Source organism: Eptatretus burgeri, chromosome 6 (genome assembly GCF_056783735.1).
Source record: "Eptatretus burgeri isolate ZD-2024b chromosome 6, Ebu_testis_v1, whole genome shotgun sequence".
In the NCBI taxonomy this organism is placed as follows: domain Eukaryota; kingdom Metazoa; phylum Chordata; class Myxini; order Myxiniformes; family Myxinidae; genus Eptatretus; species Eptatretus burgeri.
This window is the reverse complement of record NC_140966.1, coordinates 19,613,482-19,635,050: the sequence shown is the minus strand read 5'-3', so window position 1 is coordinate 19,635,050 and position 21,569 is coordinate 19,613,482. Positions and strand designations below refer to the sequence as shown.

The 21,569-nt window shown below is 44.2% G+C and overlaps 1 protein-coding gene across 1 annotated transcript; it reads right to left on the bottom strand.

The window, feature by feature from the left end:
- Nucleotides 1–7,667: 7,667 nt before the first annotated feature.
- On the bottom strand, nt 7,668–20,926 carry STMP1 (short transmembrane mitochondrial protein 1). Its single transcript, XM_085884217.1, has 3 exons — nt 20,718–20,926; nt 18,541–18,594; nt 7,668–8,324 (listed from the first exon to the last, which is right to left on the bottom strand). Exons 1-3 carry the CDS (start codon nt 20,730–20,732, stop codon nt 8,247–8,249), a joined length of 147 nt encoding a protein of 48 aa, XP_085740343.1. The 5' UTR covers nt 20,733–20,926; the 3' UTR covers nt 7,668–8,246.
- Nucleotides 20,927–21,569: the final 643 nt, after the last annotated feature.

Below are 21,569 nucleotides of genomic sequence, written 5' to 3'. Positions count from 1 at the left end.
CCACTGATTTCCACAATGGGTCCAGCAACACGTTACTGATGGTGGAAGATACTGATCTTGTCCTCAAATCATCTGCCGATCGGTGGCATCACAACCAGGTTGTCTCATATGGTGTTGGATCCCAATGCGTCGGCAGGCAGGGTCTATGTTGTCTCACAACCACCAGTGCCAATACCCGGGTTATGAGAATTTTTGAGCATGTCGGTGTTATTAGATTCATATAATATGACTGAATCCGCGCTCACATTCTGCAGTGCTGCTTGGAATTTGTTGTACAATACAGCAATGGTCGTAAATCCTGGGGTGTGTGTTGTTCAGCGTCCTCCACAATCTCCGAATGCCTTGATTACAGAGGTTGACATTTAAACCGCTTTCAGAGAAGCCAACTCCAATTCTCCATAACTTGGTGCCATTTCAGCTGGCCAGTAGTCTTGGTGAAGAACCTGCACCTGGTTGATTGGAGATGCATAACTGGATATGGCCTGAAGCTAAATGAGAGCCTTAAAGTGACATGGATGTGAAAATTCAATTTTATAAATTATCTGAGACTGGTGAGAAACTGCCGACGATTAATGTTCATAATCTTGCTGTTGTTGCTCGTAAATGAACTTTCCCAAACTTGCTCCAAACTTTCCCTGTGCGGCTGCAACTTCAGCCTCAAGAGTTTTTGTGCCAGGTCGTTCTTTCAGTGCACACAGAAAAGCGTATGCTGCGAAGGATGTTTGTCTGCACACACAATTGTTAGTGTGGTTCTGCATACACTGAGAGCATGGTGAGTTCATTCAATGTGTCGTACATAAGAGCTAAATCTGAAAGTAACTGTTTCGAAGAAATTTTCCTTAACAGACCCTCGTAGGATTTTCTGTCGCATGCAGACCTTGTTCCATTTATCATTGCGAATTCAAAATGAGCACACAACGCTTTATCGTTGCGCCACACAGCCAACACTGTTTGAAATGAACTTGCTACCCATCTGGTGCTTAATATGCAGCCGATTTTGGAAATTTGCTATTCTATTTTGGCAGCACATTCTGCAAGCTGCCTCTGATTGAGAGGTTAGGTGATCTGTTATACACAGAATACAATTTGTTCATAAATGAATGGAAATCGATTACTCCACTAACTTCTGACACCGAGTCACCCACCGCATGTTCCAATCTATGGCTTTAGCAGTGCTAAATAATAATAATAATAATAATAATAATAATAATAATAATAATAACAATATCTGGGTAGTTCTGCAAAAGTCTGTGAGCTGCACCTAATTTGTTACACAGCATAACACTTGCTCCATCGCTCGCTAATGCTACAATATGCTGTTTCAGATAGGGGTCATCAAAACCCTGTTTCACAAAACATTCAAGAAGATGCTTAACAATTGAAGACCACAAGGGGAAAACCAGAGATGTCACTTTTTATAAATTTCAAGGTTATTGCACCTGCTAATAGTTGGCAACATAAGGTTTCCTCTCACAATATTACTTTCACAAATAACCAGGGATGTCACATAATTTAAATGGTATAAAGTTTAGCCGTGCAATGAAAAAACAAGTATTGTCAAAGCTGAACAAGTAGAAACCCAGAGTTGTCAGTACTTTACTCCTGGTTATCTCCCTTTCATTCATGTTAACTGTTCCACCATAATATTGTTGCGAATTCGCACGCGCCGGCGTGCGATCCGCCGCTCGACTCGAATGGTGGCCGCCTCGCCCACCGGAACGGACAATTCAGTCGTGACCCTCTCGGAACAACGCCAGGAGCTAGTCACGGGTGGGGGTTTAACCTCACCATGATCGTGCCAATTGCCCACCCGCGCAGGATAGGGTTGCTCGCCAAATTCGATCTACCTAAGTACCTGCGCGAATGGTCGACCGGGCGATCGTATCACGCCACAGGCCGACTCTGGACACGAACCGCTTAAGCGGTCCGTTCCGTGCTACAGTGATAGCCGAGCGGTGTTATCTCGGCCTTGATGGTTCCGATTAATTACCGGGATGTTGAACCCACTACGAACCCTTTACGTGGTTCAAGATGGAGAGTCAAACAAAGGAAAGGACGCAGCAAAACGGGGAACAAGTTCACACAAGCACGTTTACACACACACACACACACACACACACACACACACACACACACACACACACACACACACACACACACACACACACACACACACACACACACACACACACACACACACACACACACACACACACACCAAAACAATTATGCAACAAAAGCAAATGCAGAGTTAAAACCAAATACGCGTACACACGGCAACACTTAAAACAATACTACTTTAAGGAGAGGCGCCACTCACAGTCATTTACATAAACCCAAAGAAAAGAAAGGACTTCCCTTGGTGCGGCCGTCGAGTCCTCCTCCCACGACCTCCACTCCGAGCTCCGTCTCCTTCGCCGTCCTCCACTACCGACTCAATGATGACAGCTCGACTTCAACGAGCTCCTCGGGCTCCGCGAGTTCCACGAGCTCCACACCGACGGAGAGACACTCGACCACGACGACACAGCTCGGCAATGACCCAACAACGACTTCAGACGGAGGCGAGTTCCACGAGTCAGGGAGATAGCGAGACCTCAAGCCACCCCACTGGGACAAGGGAATAACCAACCAACCAACAACCACACACAGACGAGCGAAGCGGAAGAGGAGGAGGAAGCGAGTGGAGGAAGAGCAGGAAGAGGGAGAGAACGCGCCCCGCCCATGTCCGTCTTTTATAGCGCGGTGCTCCGCCCTGTTTTCGGCTCCACCCTCCTTCGAGAGGATTCTTGAAAAGGGGCGTTCCCTCACCCCGACCACCTCACGCTGTCCATCCACCAATCGGCGGCGAGCCGCCCTTCCCCCCTTCCCTCACACCAAGCGCAGGGAAAAGCCCACCAGCATCGTTGGCGGTTTTTGTTTGTTTGAAATAAAAGATAGAGAAAGAAAAACGACCATTGAGCTCTGATTTGTTTTCAGATTTTCTACCTCGTGTTGATAGCAATGTGGTCAATCATTTCTGCTGCACGGTAGTGAGGATGCAGCTGAAATCCTACGTCGACACCATTTTGATTTTGAAATTTCAGCAAACCAAAGTGGTCAGAGTAAGTGTCCGTCGTTTTGAGCCAAGTCGAACGACGAACGGAAAAGTGCACAATTTGCATTCAGAGGAGATGCGTTCAGGTTGTCACCCATTATTTTTTTCAAGATTGTTTGTTTGCTTTTTCAGTGTTGGGAGTTTTTCATTGATCTTGTTCCAAAAATTTTCGTTCTGAGCAATTTTAAATGTGCACTCCGGTTAGATCCATTGCAAGACACTTGGTGGTGCAAATTCCATTCATTGGGAAGTCTCAATCCCTTGGATGTGAAGTGATTTATTAATTTTCACACACACACAAACACACAGACACACACACACACACACACACACACACACACACACACACACACACACACACACACACACACACACACACACACACACACACACACACACACACACACACACACACACACACGTCACCAAAGTTTTCCATCTTTGCAGTCGATTCAAGGATACGTCTCCTTTTTTTCCTCCTCTTCTACATTTCTTATGTCCACGCAGGGATACAGACCCGTCATGGTATCAAACTGAAATTTCAGTCTGACAGAGTGTGCGATGTTGAATTTGAAGTCACTGCAAATCTTGTCTCCATTGTCAATCCATTTGTTAATGGCTAAGCACATGTAAGTGGTTACCACCCCTATTTTAGGACATACCCTGACTTGAGTGGCATTTTTGAAAGTCACAAAGACTACTACTGGTCATGAAATTTGGTTCATTGCACAGACAGTGTTCCATAGGACCTTAAAATATATAGGTTCATAGGTCTATGATTTATATTACTGAATCTTCAGGATTTTGATTGAATATACATGCCAGTATTGGCCTTTTTTCTTGTTTCACCTTAAAATATGACATATATTAAACCATGCAAAAATACAACATATAAAACATTCTATATGAAATTTCTCATCTAATCAAAAGGTTGTCACCCACCGTCTGAGAAAATCAGCATTTGTGTCGGTCAGTGGTGGATTCGCATGATATATGCACATTCTTGCATATTTTTATTTTTTCTTGTTTTATTGCCCTTTTAGAGCCTGGGACTATGAAATCCCCTAACAAAATGACTAGTTTATCAATAACTCATATTTAGTGTCTTAAATTATTCAACTTATTACCAATAATCAATGTAAAAAAAATTGAGATGATCCGGGTGGATACTTAATTACAGCGGCTTGACCGAACTTTCCAACCCAAATGTCCGACTGCATGTCACGTTTTTTTTTAAAAAAAAATGCTTTTATTCATCTGTGCATCAGATTTATTTTCACTAAAATTTATTTACAAATGGGGCACAGTGATATAGATGTTGTTGTTCGTCTTTCGGCTGCTCCCGTAAGGGGTCGCCACAGCGGATCATCTGTTATGATCCGCATACTGACATGGCACAGGTTTTACGCCGGATGCCCTTCCTGACGCAACCCTGGTCACCTCTTACGACACAGGGATAAGGATTGGGTTTCACCATGATTCTGGGCTGCCCTACACCCTCTCATCACGCGGCCCAGTGCAGGGCTCCCGTCCTCAAGCGATCCTCCAACCCAAGCCTCCGAGTAGCCGGATTACAGGCGCACGCCACTACGCCCGGTTCGCACAGTGATATAGATATAATAGTATAAAAAATATTGAAAACATGCATGGCTTTGGTTTAGAGTAATTTTGCATTTTCGTCCGACTGCACGTCACACTTTTTTGAATTTGATTAAAAAATTTATTTTCTTAATGTTTTTTTATATATTTTCCCAGGTATTTAAAAAATATTTTATTAATTTAGAAGGCAGTTAAAACAGTTTTGGAGAATTTAGAGAGCTTTTTGTTACTCCCAGAATTGATTGAATTGAAAATTTACGTCCAAGAATTTGTTCGATAAATCCTCTCTCTTTTGGTGCTTTTCAGCATCTGACAGTCACTGAACAAAGCAGTAATAAAAAAAGGTATGTATTATTTTTTAATAATCCCAGAAATTGGTATTTTGATTATTAGATTAGTTGCTAGAATAAGTTACATACTATGACCTTCATTTATTTTGGCAAAAAAAAAAAATTAGATAATTTCATTGAAAACTCACAAAACCATCCGAATAGGTACCCCTTCTTCAAAGCATCATATTTCGGTATATAGTATATGTAATTAAGCTATACGGCTTTTTGTTCTGAACTCAGACTTACACTTTCAGGAAAATGTAGTGAGAAGGTAATGGAGCAAAGTTCATTTTTTAACATCTGTGAAACAGAGTGGTAACCACTTACATGCGCTTAGCCTAATATGAGAATGTGTTGGACTTTAATAATGCTGTTATATGTTTTTGTTTCGCACGGACACAAAAACTGCCTTCATCACTGGATACCGCCATCTTTAAAAATGCAGTGAATTGTAGGATATCTTATGTAATGTTGAATGTGCGTTTCATTTTGAAAATTATTTCATTGCAAGATTTAAATTGTTTGGTTATAAACATACTTTTTTTATTATACTTGGTTCAGTTTTCTTTTAAATCCTTTTATCTCAACTTTTTGAAACATGCTGACATAGCATCCAAATAAGCAATTTTTTTTACATAAATGGAGAAAAATCAATAACATCCAAGAAAGTGAGTAAATAAATAATGTTAACAAATTATATGTTGAAAAGGAATACAGGGAGACCTTGATATCCTGTTATCATATCATAGATATAAAAGTCATCCTGTTATCAGTATCGATGTTGATTAATTAACACACTTTTTCCAATACAAGTACTGAAACTTTGGTATGTTTCAGAATAAAAATGTTTATCTTTAAGCTTAAAATATATCTTCTTTTTTTTTTTTAAAGGCGAACACTGACGTGCACAATTAAAAAAAAATTTTTAATTATATACTCCCCTAGCATGACCCCTTCAACTGTTGCAGAGTTAAACTCCACCTTGGAAGCAATGAGGGGCTAGAGCACCGCTCCGGTGTGCTCTGGCTTAGAGGCGGGTGTGTGTTCCTCCAGGCCATCTTGTCAGCCCAATAATAAGAGCACACTACCCACAGGTCCCGGCATGCATGGTTCTATCTACTGGAGCGTTAACAATGGAATAAAACTTGAGCCAGTCAATTACTTCAAGTATCTTGGTTTATGGGATAACAACTGCTCAGGATATCAAACGAAGGAAAGCTTGCAACAAATTTTCGAGAATGTAGAAGTTGACATTCTCTCGGCATATTCAAGGAACGTTCATGGTAAGAGTTGAAGCGACATTCTCTCCCGCAATTTTTTTTTTAATCTCCTGATTTTGGAATGGGAACTGCACTTAGGATTGACCACTGGTTCGGGACTTTCAGCCTATCGTAACTGCTTTGGCTGCACCAACGCTCGACATAGGGCATGGTACAACGATGATTATATGATAGCTCAAAGTGAATTCACCTACCGAGGCCCATCATCATCATCATCATCACCCACAGGCTTGTTGATTCATTAAACAAGGATGCACCTTCTCACAGAAACATTGATAGAGGTGTTGATTAGTCTATTATCATGCATTTTGAACATCTACAAAGTCCTCCATGAGCCAAGTTTCAGGTGGTGATGGGATGCAAAAAAAGAAAAAAAAATTTTCGTCAGTAAATTAAATCATGGGGTGTGCAGTAGGTGCTACAGGCTATGAGAGATTTGCCAAAAGTTGCAACACCACATGTAAACTTTTAAAAGTTCAAAGTGATTGCAAAAAAAAATATTTATTGACATCTTTGGTAAAGATCAAAGTCGAACTTTATCCTGGGATCAAAGACAGTGACTGCTGGATGAAGTGTAATGATGAAGATCGATATTATGTAAAACGAGCAGCTGATACTCAAGGTCACCCACCTTTTGGATGATATGAGGAATAGATCTGTGTAATATGAAATCTAAATCTTGAACGGTTTTTGAAATATCACGTACACGAGACAAGTTACCATGGCAACATAATTCAGCCAATCACAGCTGTGAGATCTAATCGGGTTGAGATAATGCCATGAGGAATAGATATCTGCAATATGAAAGCTGAATGTTCAACTTTTTGAAATATCATGAACACACAAGTGCATGGATGGAGAACGATCGGTCGGTCAGACGGAGCTCAGTTTAATGTCCCTTCTCTGACCTTGTTGGAGGGGTGGGGAACAACAATGTGACACGAATAAAGTTGTGTTTGTCAATGGTGCTCCATCTTGAGGTGGTCCTCTTACTGGGATAGCTGGAGATGAATTGCAAGTTTCACAAAATAAGTTTCAGCATGTTCTGCAGCTTCTTGGATCATATCAACAAGTGACAGCGCTGTCAAAATTAGAAAAATGATTCATGCTCACTTAAAAGCATTATCCTTCCTTTTTCCTGCAGCACCGAAATGTACTTTTTAAAAACAGCTATAGAAGCTTCTGTAAGCTGAAGCACAGAGGGTAAAAGGTCAGTGAAGTGTCAGACAGGAACAGGTGGCTCAAAATCCTTGCATCATTGTGGTATCTGCCTCAAAATCACTGAAGTCATCAGATTGCTCATTGTAGATTTGCAAGACTGATCTTGCTGTGCAGAAGGATTTTTGAAACAAAACGTGCTTTTATGAAATGGGCATTTATTTTATTGGTCAAAGTTCATGCACAACCTCTGTCCACAAATTGCATTTTAAATTCCGTACAATACTGGCCATGGAAGATGGAAAAAAAAATAAAACGCATAGCATTGATGGACACTGCAGCTGGTCCAGAGAGAATGCTAATGCAAACCCAACAATTCAAATAAAGCTTGATCCAGCAATACAGAAGAAGAAGAAGAAGAAGAAGAAGAAGAAGAAGAAGAAGAAGAAGAAGAAGAAGAAGAAGAAGAAGAAGAAGAAGAAGAAGAAGAAGAAGAAGAAGAAGAAGAAGAAGAAGAAGAAGAAGAAGAAGAAGAAGAAGAAGAAGAAGAAGAAGAAGAAGAAGAAGAAGAAGAAGAAGAAGAAGAAGAAGAAGAAGAAGAAGAAGAAGAAGAAGAAGAAGAAGAAGAGTGCGATCTTTATGACTCTTACCAGAGATATGGGGTGCACCAAATGCAAAAATTTATGATAGTTTTAGAACTATGGAGTAATTAAGGCTCTTGCCTCAAAACATTGATCTTGACAATCACATTGGACACAAATTCAGGCACTGACCCCACCATCATTTATCATCCCCATTCTTCCTTTTTGAATTCAATGCTTTCTTCCATTCCTCCACCTTCTTTCCCACGTCAGGAACCTTCGGAAGTTTGGATGAAACAAAAGTCAGTTTTTTAATCGTTCGGCAGTTTTACATTTTCAAAGGCAGCGATGACATTGGTGGAAGCTAGGCTACCAGTCAACAAAGCTCCCATCCATAAATGGGCCATGACTAACCCAATCTAATGACGACCTGTCTCCAGGCCGACAACTAATCTGCCATCACTACTTCACTCCAACATGAAGACAATATTCCAAAACAGCAGTGTGAAAGTCTCCCAAAAAAAACCCTCTGCAGATTTTGTTTCAAGATGGAATTTAATCTGACATTCAGTTATTCCTTCTTAAGCTAACTTTTTTTGGAAAACTAGCAGATAAGACCCGTCGCTTCACCGACGGGTTTAACCAAGAGATGTCATGTTACACTTCAAACATTTCCTGTACGAGTCGCAACGAGGATGTAAAATGAAGCGAAACACGAAAAAAAAGGATATTTTATAAAGTCATCATCGTCATATAATAGTCGTCTTCCTGGTTGTGGTTGTTGGTGTTTATTGTTGTTGTTATGTACTCCTTTTGTGTACTTTTATATATATTTTTCTATTGCTTCAAGAAGAATTACAATACTGTATTTAATTTTGTGTGCTCCTTCCAAATCCACCATGCTTTAGTCGAAAGGGTTCCTGCCATCATATAATAATAAAATGGTGACGGAACAGCTACATTAGGCTCCAAGTCCTGCGAAAAGGCACCCTTGTGATTAAAACGGGCACGACATTTTACCGGCAATATGTGTGATGCCTTTGGGAAAAGGGCAAACTCAAACAAGTGAGCATATGTCGAATGTCACATGTACAAACTAATCCAATCAGGAAACATTGCTTTTCTCCACAAGCACCTTGGCACTGTGACCGCAGCACGTTGAGACATCACCCGTTCATCTGTTTGTGACGCCACCTGTGGTCAGTCCAACTCACTTTAAAACGGTGCTGACCCTCATGCAGTTACGTTCACTTGAGAATACGACGCACGCCTCGGCAGGAAATTAATAAATAATAGTTATTATGGAGACATGACTTGAAATGGTGTCTGCCTTGTGCTTATTTCTTGCTCATGTGGACATGGAGCTGCATCGCTCTTTGGCCGTGTGCCAGCACAGAGAAAAACAAATTGCCCAATGTCTCATGGAAGCAAGGAATTAGAGAAAAAGGGGGTTACTATGGAATGATATCAATTTTGCAAAGTTCATCATCATGCTGATTTACATATGAGGTCATCTCTTAAAGACAGACTCATGCTCTCCATTTTTTTCTTTGTTGTGCTTGAAACATTGTAGGTATTGTTTTATTTGCAAGAACATGGACACTGTTGTTTATGTACAAACAAGGTGTTGACAAAGTGCGACAATAGTTCACCTCCAGAGATTGGGGCAGCACAATCGACATCAAAATAAATTATATTTATTGCGTGTTTACTGCCACTGTATTAACTAGAAGGGCACTCGGTAGAGCACATACCTCTGCCGCGCAATGCCTGACCCACAAGAACATATCAGGCCCAATAAATATATCGTATTTAGCCCAATCTCTCAATGTTGAAGAATCACTTTAGAAATTAAATAAATTTCGTATCCGGTTCCGGATTCAGATCTTCACCAAAATCGAATCAATTCGTCCTTGCCATACACCCAACGTGAATAATAAATTTTGTCCAAATTCGTCCACAACTTTTTGAGATGTCCTGCACACAGACAACAAACGGACGGGTAAAAATATAACTTCCATGCATCACAAATGGTGGACGTAAAAAACTACTCTGGTGTGTATATATATATATATATATATATATATATATATATATATATATATATATATATATATATATATATATATATATATATATATATATATATATATATATACATACATCTTTTGTAGGTGAGCACACATGGTCATCATAATAAAGATTAATTTACTTTAAAGTGCCACGTCCCATAGATCCGGTTTCCACATTTTTCAAGTTGAGTCACCCTGTCAAGATCGGGTTATTTTGGATTTAATAAACGATCGAGAAGATTGAAGTTTAAAGCTGAAACAAAAAAAAAAAAAAAAAAAAAAAAATCACCCAGAAGTGCACCTCGGCAATGATGAGCCAAACAACATCATTTCCTTGTTTGAGGTCCTTTCGGACAGTGTAACAACTACTTAGTACTTGCACTCAGGGTAGTCCTGTGGCAACTTGTGGACCTTTTTTACATTAATTAGCTTAAAACCTTGCTCTGTCCTCCTCTGACAGGACCAACACCTAAAATTTGGGTCTCGATGTGCTCCAGTTAAGCCGTGAACGAATAATGCACAAACACTTGGATATATATATATATATATATATATACATACTGTTGCGGTTTTCGCGCCCGCCAGCGTGCTGACGGCCACGTAACTCGAATCGCGGCACGTCGCCCACCAGACGGACAATCCAGTCGTGACCCTCTCGGACTAACGCCGGGAACCAGTCACGGGTGGACCTTTCGGTCTCACCGCGATCGAGCCAATCAGCCCCCGCGTGGGATAGGGTTGCTCGCCAAATTCGACCTACCTAAGTACCCACGCGGAGGGTAGACCGGGCGATCGCACCTCGCCGCAGGTCGACTTCGGACACGGGCCACTTAAGCGACCCGTTCCGTACTATCAGAATAACCGAGCGGTGTTATCGTCGACCTCGACGGTTCGATTAATTATCGGGCGTATTCAGCCCACTACCAACCCTTTACGTGAAGCAAGATGGGGATTCAATAGAGGAAAAGACGAAGCGAAGCGGGAGAACAGTTCAACAATAAAGCACATTTATTCGCGGCACACGGGAAGCACACAAATACAATTCCACCAAAAGCACACAAAAAAAAGAAAACACAATTCCATTTACACAAAAAGCAAATATAAAAGTGAAAACACAGTGCAGAGCTAATACCGACTACCGAGCACACGGCAACACTTATACAATTCTACTTCACAGACGGCGCCGACAACACATACCCAAAACCAAGGAAAAGAAATACCCTCAAGGATGAGGCGGGCCTGATGCCGAGACCGGGTCGCGCCTACCCGTCTGGTGATGAGACGCGGAGCGGCGATGGCGCCGCAACCCGCGGGCCTCGTGGACGGTGTCTGGCAGGGGGTGGGAAAGGGGGCCCCCTTGGTCGCACTATCTCAGCGCGGGGGGAAACAGGAGGGGGTTGCTGATGCTCGGGGTATAGAGGATCTTTATTATCCCTGGTGTGCGTCTCCACCTCGGCCAGGTCGCGCTGCCGGCCTTCCTCGGGCGTGCAGCAGCTCCCGGCACCGTCGCGAGCACCCCCTCGTCTGCCTTCGCCGCGGCCGCCTCTCCGCCTCTGGACTCTCCACCCTGGACTCTTCTTTGGGCTCTCCTCGTTCGACTCTCTTCAGCTTCTCCAGCTACTGCAGGCTTCGGGCTCCAGACTTCCACTCTCGTCCCCTCCGTTCCGACTCCTTCTCGATCTGCTGACTGACGAACACCGTCCTTTTATCCCCCCGTAGCTTCGCCTTTGACCCCCTCCCTTTGACCTTTCACCTCGCTCCCCATTGGCCCGAGAAAAAGTGGGCGTGAAGGCTTTTTGATCCACAAATTTGCATACATCGATCGTTCTGGAGGCGGGGCCAAATCGCCCCTCGCTCACCGATTGGACGGCAAAAAGTGGGCGTGTGTCGTTTTTGATCCGTTTTTGAAGCACAAAATCCGTGATTTTGTACACGCTGTTCAACGTGCGCCCTGCACGAGTCCAACACCGGTACCCACAGCGGGGCAAGAACGGTGGCGATGCTACGGTTGCGAGGTGTGACGTGAAGGTCGTGGCGGTTGTAGTGAAGCGGTGTTGTGGTTGGTGGTTGATGTTGTGGTTGTGGTGGTAATCATGGCGGTTGGTCCAAAATAAAGATAGTAAAAGAAAAACGGCTATCCTGAAGAGTCGCAGCTCGCATAAATGACATATATTCCCACTAGACAACGGGTTTGGGCCTAACTACACATATACTTGCCGAGATACCTCACCTAAGGGACCTGAATGGTGGTTTGCGAATTTGGTAACCACAACACTACATACATACATACACAGTAGACTCTCGTTATAATGGACTTCAGGGGGACCGCTCAAAAAAGTCCATTATAAAGAAAGTCCATTATACGGAGGTGCTGCCGTTTAATGACCCAAAATCACCAAAAACAAGTGAACATACAGAATTGCTTTCTCAAGTTTACTGTCTGCTTTCTCAAATTCAGCAATTCTGCAAAGGCTTTTGCCTTTTCCACGAGAAGAGGACCGTTAAGAGGTATTCCTTTCGCTCGTATCTGCGTATACCATTTCAGTAGTGCCTCATCAAGTTCGCCGTGTGCAGCAGTGCGCATCTTTTTCTTTTCAAAAGCTTCTTTAACTTTATTTGAAACTGTTTGTTTTGACAAGGCGTAGTCAAGACATACCTTTGCCTGCTTGTGTCCGGCTTCTACCTTTTCTATTATCTCCACTTTCGTTGATAGCTTTTCTTTTCCCCATTACTGTATCACGATGCACAGTGTAGGGAATGTAGATATGCTGTGGCGGCACGAGAGAGTCTGGACCCAACCTCTAAGCAGGCCCTTGTATCCTAAATGTACGAGCGATCATCAACCGATCAATAGGTGAGACTGGCTGACATTTGGGAATCCCCAGTTTCTCTTTCGCATACACGCTGAGGGATTTCCTAGTTTCTCTTTGCGGACAGCTGAGTGCATTCGGCTGTTGAAATGCAAATAATTGCCCGATATGATAGTTTTTGTTGACGAAATCTCGCTCGAAGTCCATTATAAGGACAGTATTTTTGCTCTCGGGACCTCGGAAAAAGTGCATTATAGAGAAAAGTCCATTATAGAGAAGTCCATTATAAGGAGAGTTTTTTTTTGTACATAAAGTATATTGAATGACCACGGGATCGGCAAAAAAGTCCATTATAGAGAGCTGTCCATTATAACGAGGGTCTACTGTATATATATGTATACATATATATATATATATATATATATATATATATATATATATATATATATATATATATATATATATTGTTGTGGTTCTCGGAACCGCATGCATAGAACAGATAGGTGTCCCAAGACAGTTATTCCATTATTATACGTGTAGATAGTCCCTTTCCTTTTGTTTAGTGGGACAACGAGGGAGTGCATTGCGATGATCCAATAGCTCGGTTGCTTAAATAATTTTCTTCTTCATTTCATCCCTACTCTTCTTTTCGTCTGATTATTCCTTCCTGAGGTAAGGAAGCCACGTGCGCCTTCACTGTGAGGAAATTGCTGCACAGAGCCCTCGTTCCTGTGCGAGCTCTAAACCCGGCGTGTGCGGCAAGTCATGTGGTGTGCTTGGTGGTGCGGGATTATCGACTCGAGCTTCGGATGGTCTGGGAAGGATTGCCCGTTGCATTAAAAAAAGGCATGTGAATGAATATCTCTTAAGAGGCTGCACGAATGGTGTTTTTCTCAACACAAGAAACACGTACGGAGGCCGATAAACATGACTCCACACCATGTTGGGTGGGATACGAGTGTGCGGAGTAGAAGCGGCTTGTTCCTTTTCAACCTTAATACCCGACACATATTGGTGTTCACCCCGTGTACACGATAGCGGAGTCATGTGAACACGAGCGCTGGCCATGTGCGTAATGGCCGAATCGTACACGCTGTATGGAATGTGCTCGAAGGCAGACACGTACGCCGCTCGTGAAATGTGCATGGATTTATCCATGGCGATGTACCTTCGGCCTTCGCTGGCAGCGGTGGATTCTCCACGGATGGTGAACGTCTTCTCGTCTCTGCGGCCAGCGAAGCTGCGATCGAGCCGAGGAATGTACAATGTGGGCCACTGGCGCGCGCGGAGTGAGCACGTTGATCGACGCTGGTCGAACTCCCGAGTGGGCATGCGGGAGCCTCGACCGGTCACCCGGGCACAGCTCGGGGGTTTTTGCAGGACGATTCGTGTGCCAATTTCGGTGTGGGCGATTCGTGTCATGTCGTGGGGTCGGAGCGAAATATGTTCGCTGTCTGAGATGGTCTTGCCGGAAACGAAGTGAGGCGGTTTCCAGCCCAAGTTAGCGGGCCACGTGAGGGGTCGCGGCCGATCGGAGCGCCCGATTCAGGTGATGACGTTTTGATTCTGGGTGGCCCCCTCTCCCCACACGGCAGGTCCTATAAAGGCCGGAGCAGTCCCTCTTGCTTTTTCTCTTTATCCCGCTCTCACCTCACCTCGTCGACACCGCCACGACCCACCTCCTGCTGTCTGGACTCTGCCCCCTCATCTCCGCCCACACTACGTCGACCCCACCCGCCTACCACTCTGGACTCCGCCCCTTCTCGACTCAAGCTCCTCCTTTCCAAACACAGTCTCGACACGTGTGGCTGAAGCCAGAGACAATGCACCCACTGTCGGGTACCGCACCACAGAAGGTGGCCTCCACCCGTTGCCATGAATAGTCTTAGAAAAATGGTCCCACCCCACCCCCACCCCACCCTCGGACAGGAGAGCAGCCTGAAATGCATCAGTCAGCTCTGCACCACCCTGTATAATCATGGAGTACAATCGTACTCAACATGCATGGTTGGCATGGGGGGGGGGGAATGGCAGCCCATTCAAATGTGTACAAAATGATAAGCTTAAAAACGACTATGGAGTGAAGTCAGAAGCATTTAAAAAGGCATGCCTTTTATTCTTGAACATTTTCATAACGTCCAAGAATAAAAAATACATCAAAATGCATCGCTAAAGTACCAGATCGAGAGATCGAAAAAATCCGCATCTTGTTCATCTTCAAAAATGTTGATAAATGTCACCGTGCCTTAGCACAATGATGGCTGAAGCAATTACAATGATTTCATCAGATGGAAGTGACATTCTCTCCTGGGTATGGTACACGTACAAAGACAAAAAAAATTTTTTTTTCATTGGATTTAAAGATTAACACACCACAAAAATTCACCGAAGCGATGACGTCATATTGGCATGACAATGCACAGCCTGGTTTTACACTCTCGTAGAATATGTCTAAAGTAGCTTTCGGGAAAAATAGAGTGAAACAAATCAGAAAAAAAACATTTCATAAAAATTACCCCCATGCGGGGGTGACGGTCATCTCTATAATACCACAAGTTCTCAATGTTCAGTTATGACTGAAGACTACTGCGCAGCTCGACTGTGCAGTTTGGTTAAAGATGACTCGGCATTTTGGCGCGTGCGCACGAAATTATATTTTGAAAATAAATGCCGACGTTTACATTTCGGGTTTTGAAACTTTTGCACCTTCGGCAGAAAATGTATAAATATAAAAGGCTAAAAATGTGTTTTATATTTATATTTCATTTCTCCTTCCTTCCTTCTTTGCGAATCGCATCGGCGTTTTTGGTCATCTTCCAGATTACGTGACGATCAAACGGAAAGGAAATTCAAAAATCTGTCCGGTTAGATACAAGATAATATTTCTTACTATCATAATCAATAAACAGTTGCCGAATATCTTGTAGAATGGCAGACGAGATAGGTTTTGAAAATGGCGATTTTTATAACTTACGTGACCTCGTGACCTTGACCCTGACCTTGAACCCGGGAAAAAGTTATATCGTTGTGCAACACTCATCGACCTCCACCCACATACTAAGTTTCATCAAGATCGGAAAGAAAAATTGTTGACGGACGGACGTACGGACGGACTGACATTTGGTCCGGCTTTATTTGGTCATCTCGGTAGAGATGACCTAAAAATGAAAAAAAATGAAAGAAAAAAAAAAACATGTGGTGCATAGGCAAATGACAGTTCTGGAGACGCAAAAAAAAAAAAACCCAGGTTACATGCATGATGCAAAAACATACCTTCTGCTTATAATTCAAAACACCTCAACGCACTGGAACATGTGGGGACAGGAATACTGTACTGGAAATGGGGGAGACTTGTAATATCCTCCCACACCTGGAGGCGGCGCTACACCTTACACATTTGCATAGAGAATTTACGTTCTCCGCCCCCTGACTCCCCGAAGACCATCGGCAAAGATTAAAAAAAATACCCCTATACATTAACTGGGGTCATGCTGACCTTATGTAGCTAGTATTGATTTAATAGGCACAGAACTGTAGGAGGAGTAACGCAACAAACAAATGCAAACACCAGTCCGTAAATTATAGTCAGGATTACCATCCATCCATCCATACAATGGGACTATACTCTGTACAGAGCGTCAATGCTACCAAAGCAGTGTCTTGGGCTGTTTGGGCACAATCCTGTACGGGTCGCCACTCCGACGCAGGATGCTCGAATGGCTCAATCATCCCAGCAAGCTGGTACTCATTTTGCAGACCTCGGAAGGACGACAGGGGAGTTAACCCCACCTGGTATTAATTCAACGGCCGAGCTGGATTTGAACTCAGGACTCTAGGATCCCAAGCCTGCCACCCTAACCAGCAAGCAGCATCGATAACAAAAACGTCAAAATATGTCGTGATGGCAATCCGTAAAAGGATTGTGGTGTTGTGTATCGTGGTGCCATTCCTACCTTGTTTGGTTCGTGTTTTGGGGGGATTCAATCCCAACACGTTTTTTTTTTTTTTTCATTTTCACCTCCACCAATAAAGGTGGATGGAGGTTATGTTTTCACCCCCGTCTGTCTGTCTGTCTGTCTGTTAATTGCCGGAATCCTTCGGATTTCGGCAAATATGTTGGTCGGTTGCGTGTGTCATTCTGTGAGTCTGTCTGTCTGTTTGTTTGTGTGTTTGTTTACCCTGTAGCAGCCACACCGTTTCAGCGATCATGACCAAACTGGGTACAGACGTCGGCCATGGTCCAACTTAGACACTTGTCGTTTTTGGTGAATCTAGGTCAAAGGTCAAGGTCAAGGTCACCAAAAAACTGAAATTCTTATTTTCGCAATAACGTCCGCGAAAGTGGTCGTATCGACCTCAAACCAAATCCAAAATGTGCATCTTCCAATTCTGCATCCATCCATATGTCTCATTGGGGTGTCACACCAACACCCTTCTTAGCGGTCAGGGGTCGAATGTCAGGGGGGTGGTCGGGTCAAAACTTTAAAATTACGATAAAAATGCCATTTCAAGTCCGATTGACTTCCAAGTTATGATCATGACCAAACTAAGTGCTATAACTCATTAAACAGCAGCACTATCGATTTATAAGAACCGAATTGATTTCCAGGTTTTTATTTTTTCAGAGATCATGGGGATATGACAAAGTTACTCCAGCAATTCCTTGCTCAATGAGCAATTTCAATTGTTTGTTTGTTTCTTTGTTAACAATATATCTCAAAAAAGTTGTGGACATATTTGGATGAAATTTGATGGAGAGATTGGATAATATGACAAGGACGAAATAATTAGATTTTGGTGAAAATCCGAATCTAGATATAAGAATTGAAGTTATTTTTCACAATTGAGAGATAGGGCCAAAAACAATATATATATATATATATATATATATATATATATATATATATATATATATATATATATATATATATATATATATATATATATACATACATACATACATACATACATACATACACACAGTAGCACGATATCTCAAAAACGATATTGACAGACTCGGACAAAACTTGGTGAGCGAGTTGGTTCGGTGACAAGAACAAGCTAACTAATTTTAGTTAAGGTCCGAATCCAGATCCAGCCAATCAGTAGGACACAAAACGTAAACCAATCAGCCTGGCGGAGGTATGCACTCTACCGAGTGCCCTTCTAATTATAAAATGTTCTTTTTGACTTGTTATAATCATATCTTTGCATTAAAACCTTATGGAATCAAAAACTACTTGGTCACTTTAGAAGTTATCAAAACTACTTTTGATGTCTCTCCCACCATGTCAGTTCTAACTTGCTCTTCCATGAACCTCGCTCCTGTTAAAATAGGCTAATTTATTTCTAAAATTGCCAAATGTAATTACTCCCTTTGCAGTTTTGTTTTTTTTTTAATCCACCTGACAATATCGAGCATTAAATATCAGGAAAAGGCCGAATCAACCTAGATGTTTGCAAGAACGACACAGTCACCGTAAACACGCTTGCAATGTGAAACCAGTACGATAACAATCATGAACGTGATGATGATTTCAAAACCTCCCAAATGTTACACCACAGCATTTTCAGTGAACTTATCAGGAGTCAATAGACATTCATTCCTCACCTCATAGTTTTGCGCAATATACATTCCCACTGCATTCCCCACAGCGAATCCCACCTAAGGATAAACCACAGGATTGTTGTTATAGTTGTAATTTAAATAATAAATAAGGAAGGGGGTGTGCAGAACGGGAGGGGGGAGGGAGAGGGGTCACAGAACAGGAGGACAGGTGGGAGAGGGGTCACAGAACAGGAGGACAGGTGGGAGAGGGGTCACAGAACAGGAGGACAGGTGGGAGAGGGGTCACAGAACAGGAGGACAGGTGGGAGAGGGGTCACAGAACAGGAGGACAGGTGGGAGAGGGGTCACAGAACAGGAGGGCAGGTGGGAGAGGGGTCACAGAACAGGAGGACAGGTGGGAGAGGAGTCACAGAGCAGGAGGACAGGTGGGAGAGGGGTCACAGAAGAGGAGGACAGGTGGGAGAGGGTCACAGAACAGGAGGACAGGTGGGAGAGGGGTCACAGAACAGGAGGACAGGTGGGAGAGGGGTCACAGAACAGGAGGACAGGTGGGAGAGGGGTCACAGAACAGGAGGACAGGTGGGAGAGGGGTCACAGAACAGGAGGACAGGTGGGAGAGGGGTCACAGAACAGGAGGACAGGTGGGAGAGGGGTCACAGAACAGGAGGACAGGTGGGAGAGGGGTCACAGAACAGGAGGACAGGTGGGAGAGGGGTCACAGAACAGGAGGACAGGTGGGAGAGGGGTCACAGAACAGGAGGACAGGTGGGAGAGGGGTCACAGAACAGGAGGACAGGTGGGAGAGGGGTCACAGAACAGGAGGACAGGTGGGAGAGGGGTCACAGAACAGGAGGACAGGTGGGAGAGGGGTCACAGAACAGGAGGACAGGTGGGAGAGGGGTCACAGAACAGGAGGACAGGTGGGAGAGGGGTCACAGAACAGGAGGACAGGTGGGAGAGGGGTCACAGAACAGGAGGACAGGTGGGAGAGGGGTCACAGAACAGGAGGACAGGTGGGAGAGGGGTCACAGAACAGGAGGACAGGTGGGAGAGGGGTCACAGAACAGGAGGACAGGTGGGAGAGGGGTCACAGAACAGGAGGACAGGTGGGAGAGGGGTCACAGAACAGGAGGACAGGTGGGAGAGGGGTCACAGAACAGGAGGACAGGTGGGAGAGGGGTCACAGAACAGGAGGACAGGTGGGAGAGGGGTCACAGAACAGGAGGACAGGTGGGAGAGGGGTCACAGAACAGGAGGACAGGTGGGAGAGGGGTCACAGAACAGGAGGACAGGTGGGAGAGGGGTCACAGAACAGGAGGACAGGTGGGAGAGGGGTCACAGAACAGGAGGACAGGTGGGAGAGGGGTCACAGAACAGGAGGACAGGTGGGAGAGGGGTCACAGAACAGGAGGACAGGTGGGAGAGGGGTCACAGAACAGGAGGACAGGTGGGAGAGGGGTCGCAGAACAGGAGGACAGGTGGGAGAGGGGTCGCAGAACAGGAGGACAGGTGGGAGAGGGGTCACAGAACAGGAGGACAGGTGGGAGAGGGGTCACAGAACAGGAGGACAGGTGGGAGAGGGGTCACAGAACAGGAGGACAGGTGGGAGAGGGGTCACAGAACAGGAGGACAGGTGGGAGAGGGGTCAAAGAACAGGAGGACAGGTGGGAGAGGGGTCACAGAACAGGAGGACAGGTGGGAGAGGGGTCGCAGAACAGGAGGACAGGTGGGAGAGGGGACACAGAACAGGAGGACAGGTGGGAGAGGGGCCGCAGAACAAGAGGGGAGGGAGAGGGTCGCAGAACAGGAGGAGGAGGGAGAGGGGTTAAAGAAAAGGAGGGGGAGGGAGAGGGGTCGCAGAACAGGAGGAGGAGGGAGGGGGGTTAATGAAAAGGAGGGAGAGGGAGAGGGGACGCAGAACAGGAGGGGAGGGAGAGGGGTCAAAGAACAGGAGGAGGAGGGAGAGGGTCGCAGAACAGGAGGAGGAGGGAGAGGGGTTAAAGAAAAGGAGGGGAGGGAGAGGGGTCGCAGAACAGGAGGGTGTAGGGGGTTGCGAAACAGGATGGAGGGTCACGGAACAAATGTTGCACCAAACAAGTATCAACCATCAACTGATTTCACGGCAAAAAGAAACCCAAGAAAAAGATCCCGAAGCAGTTTGAGTGTTTGTTTAACCCGAAATGTTTTAATTTAAATAAAACAGTTAAATGACCACGTACCAGAAACTGTATCATAATTTGTTCAAGGACGGTACGAGCAAAACACCAAACCACGTTTCACCTCTTCCCCACACCTCGTTTTACCTCGTTATTAATTCGCGCAGCATTGCCTCGTTTATTTAATTTTTATTGCTTTCCCTGACTCACAAAGACGTAGAATAAAAAACGCATAAGTTTTGTGTTCTACATTTACTGTATATGGTTACCGAACATGGCAACAGGAACAGGAAGTGGAAAGCATTAGCCGAGCTTACCAATACAACTTAACAAGGATCCACAAAAAATAACAATAAGGAACTTCTGTGCGGGAGGAGGACATTTGGCCCATCAGGCATGTGCGACCCCAGCAACAAATTAAATACAATCAAGCTAAACACACACACACACACACACACACACACACACACACACACACACACACACACACACACACACACACACACACACACACACACACACACACACCTTTACAATAATAAATGTCAGTGTGTGTCTGTCCGTCAGTGTGTGTCCGTCCGTCAGTCCGTTTGTCCGGAACAAAAACCATGAAACCTAGCAGCCTGAAACTTTCCATGCACACTAAGGGAATTCCAAGGTGGTGCATGAGTGAAATTTGTGTGTTTGGGTTAATTAAAACCCCTTTTGCAGATAATTTATGGGGTGATCATCACAAAGAAACAAAATAAGCCTTTCCAACATGACGTGATGCCATCTTAGTCAGCCCTGTAACAGTGAGGAAGAGTCTTAAGCCGCCATTTTTTTGTTTTTTTTTGCCTGCTCAACAATGCCTTGACTTGGAAGAGGCCGCAATGATTTCTTAACAATTCAGTGTTTTTTGTACTTTTCTCACTT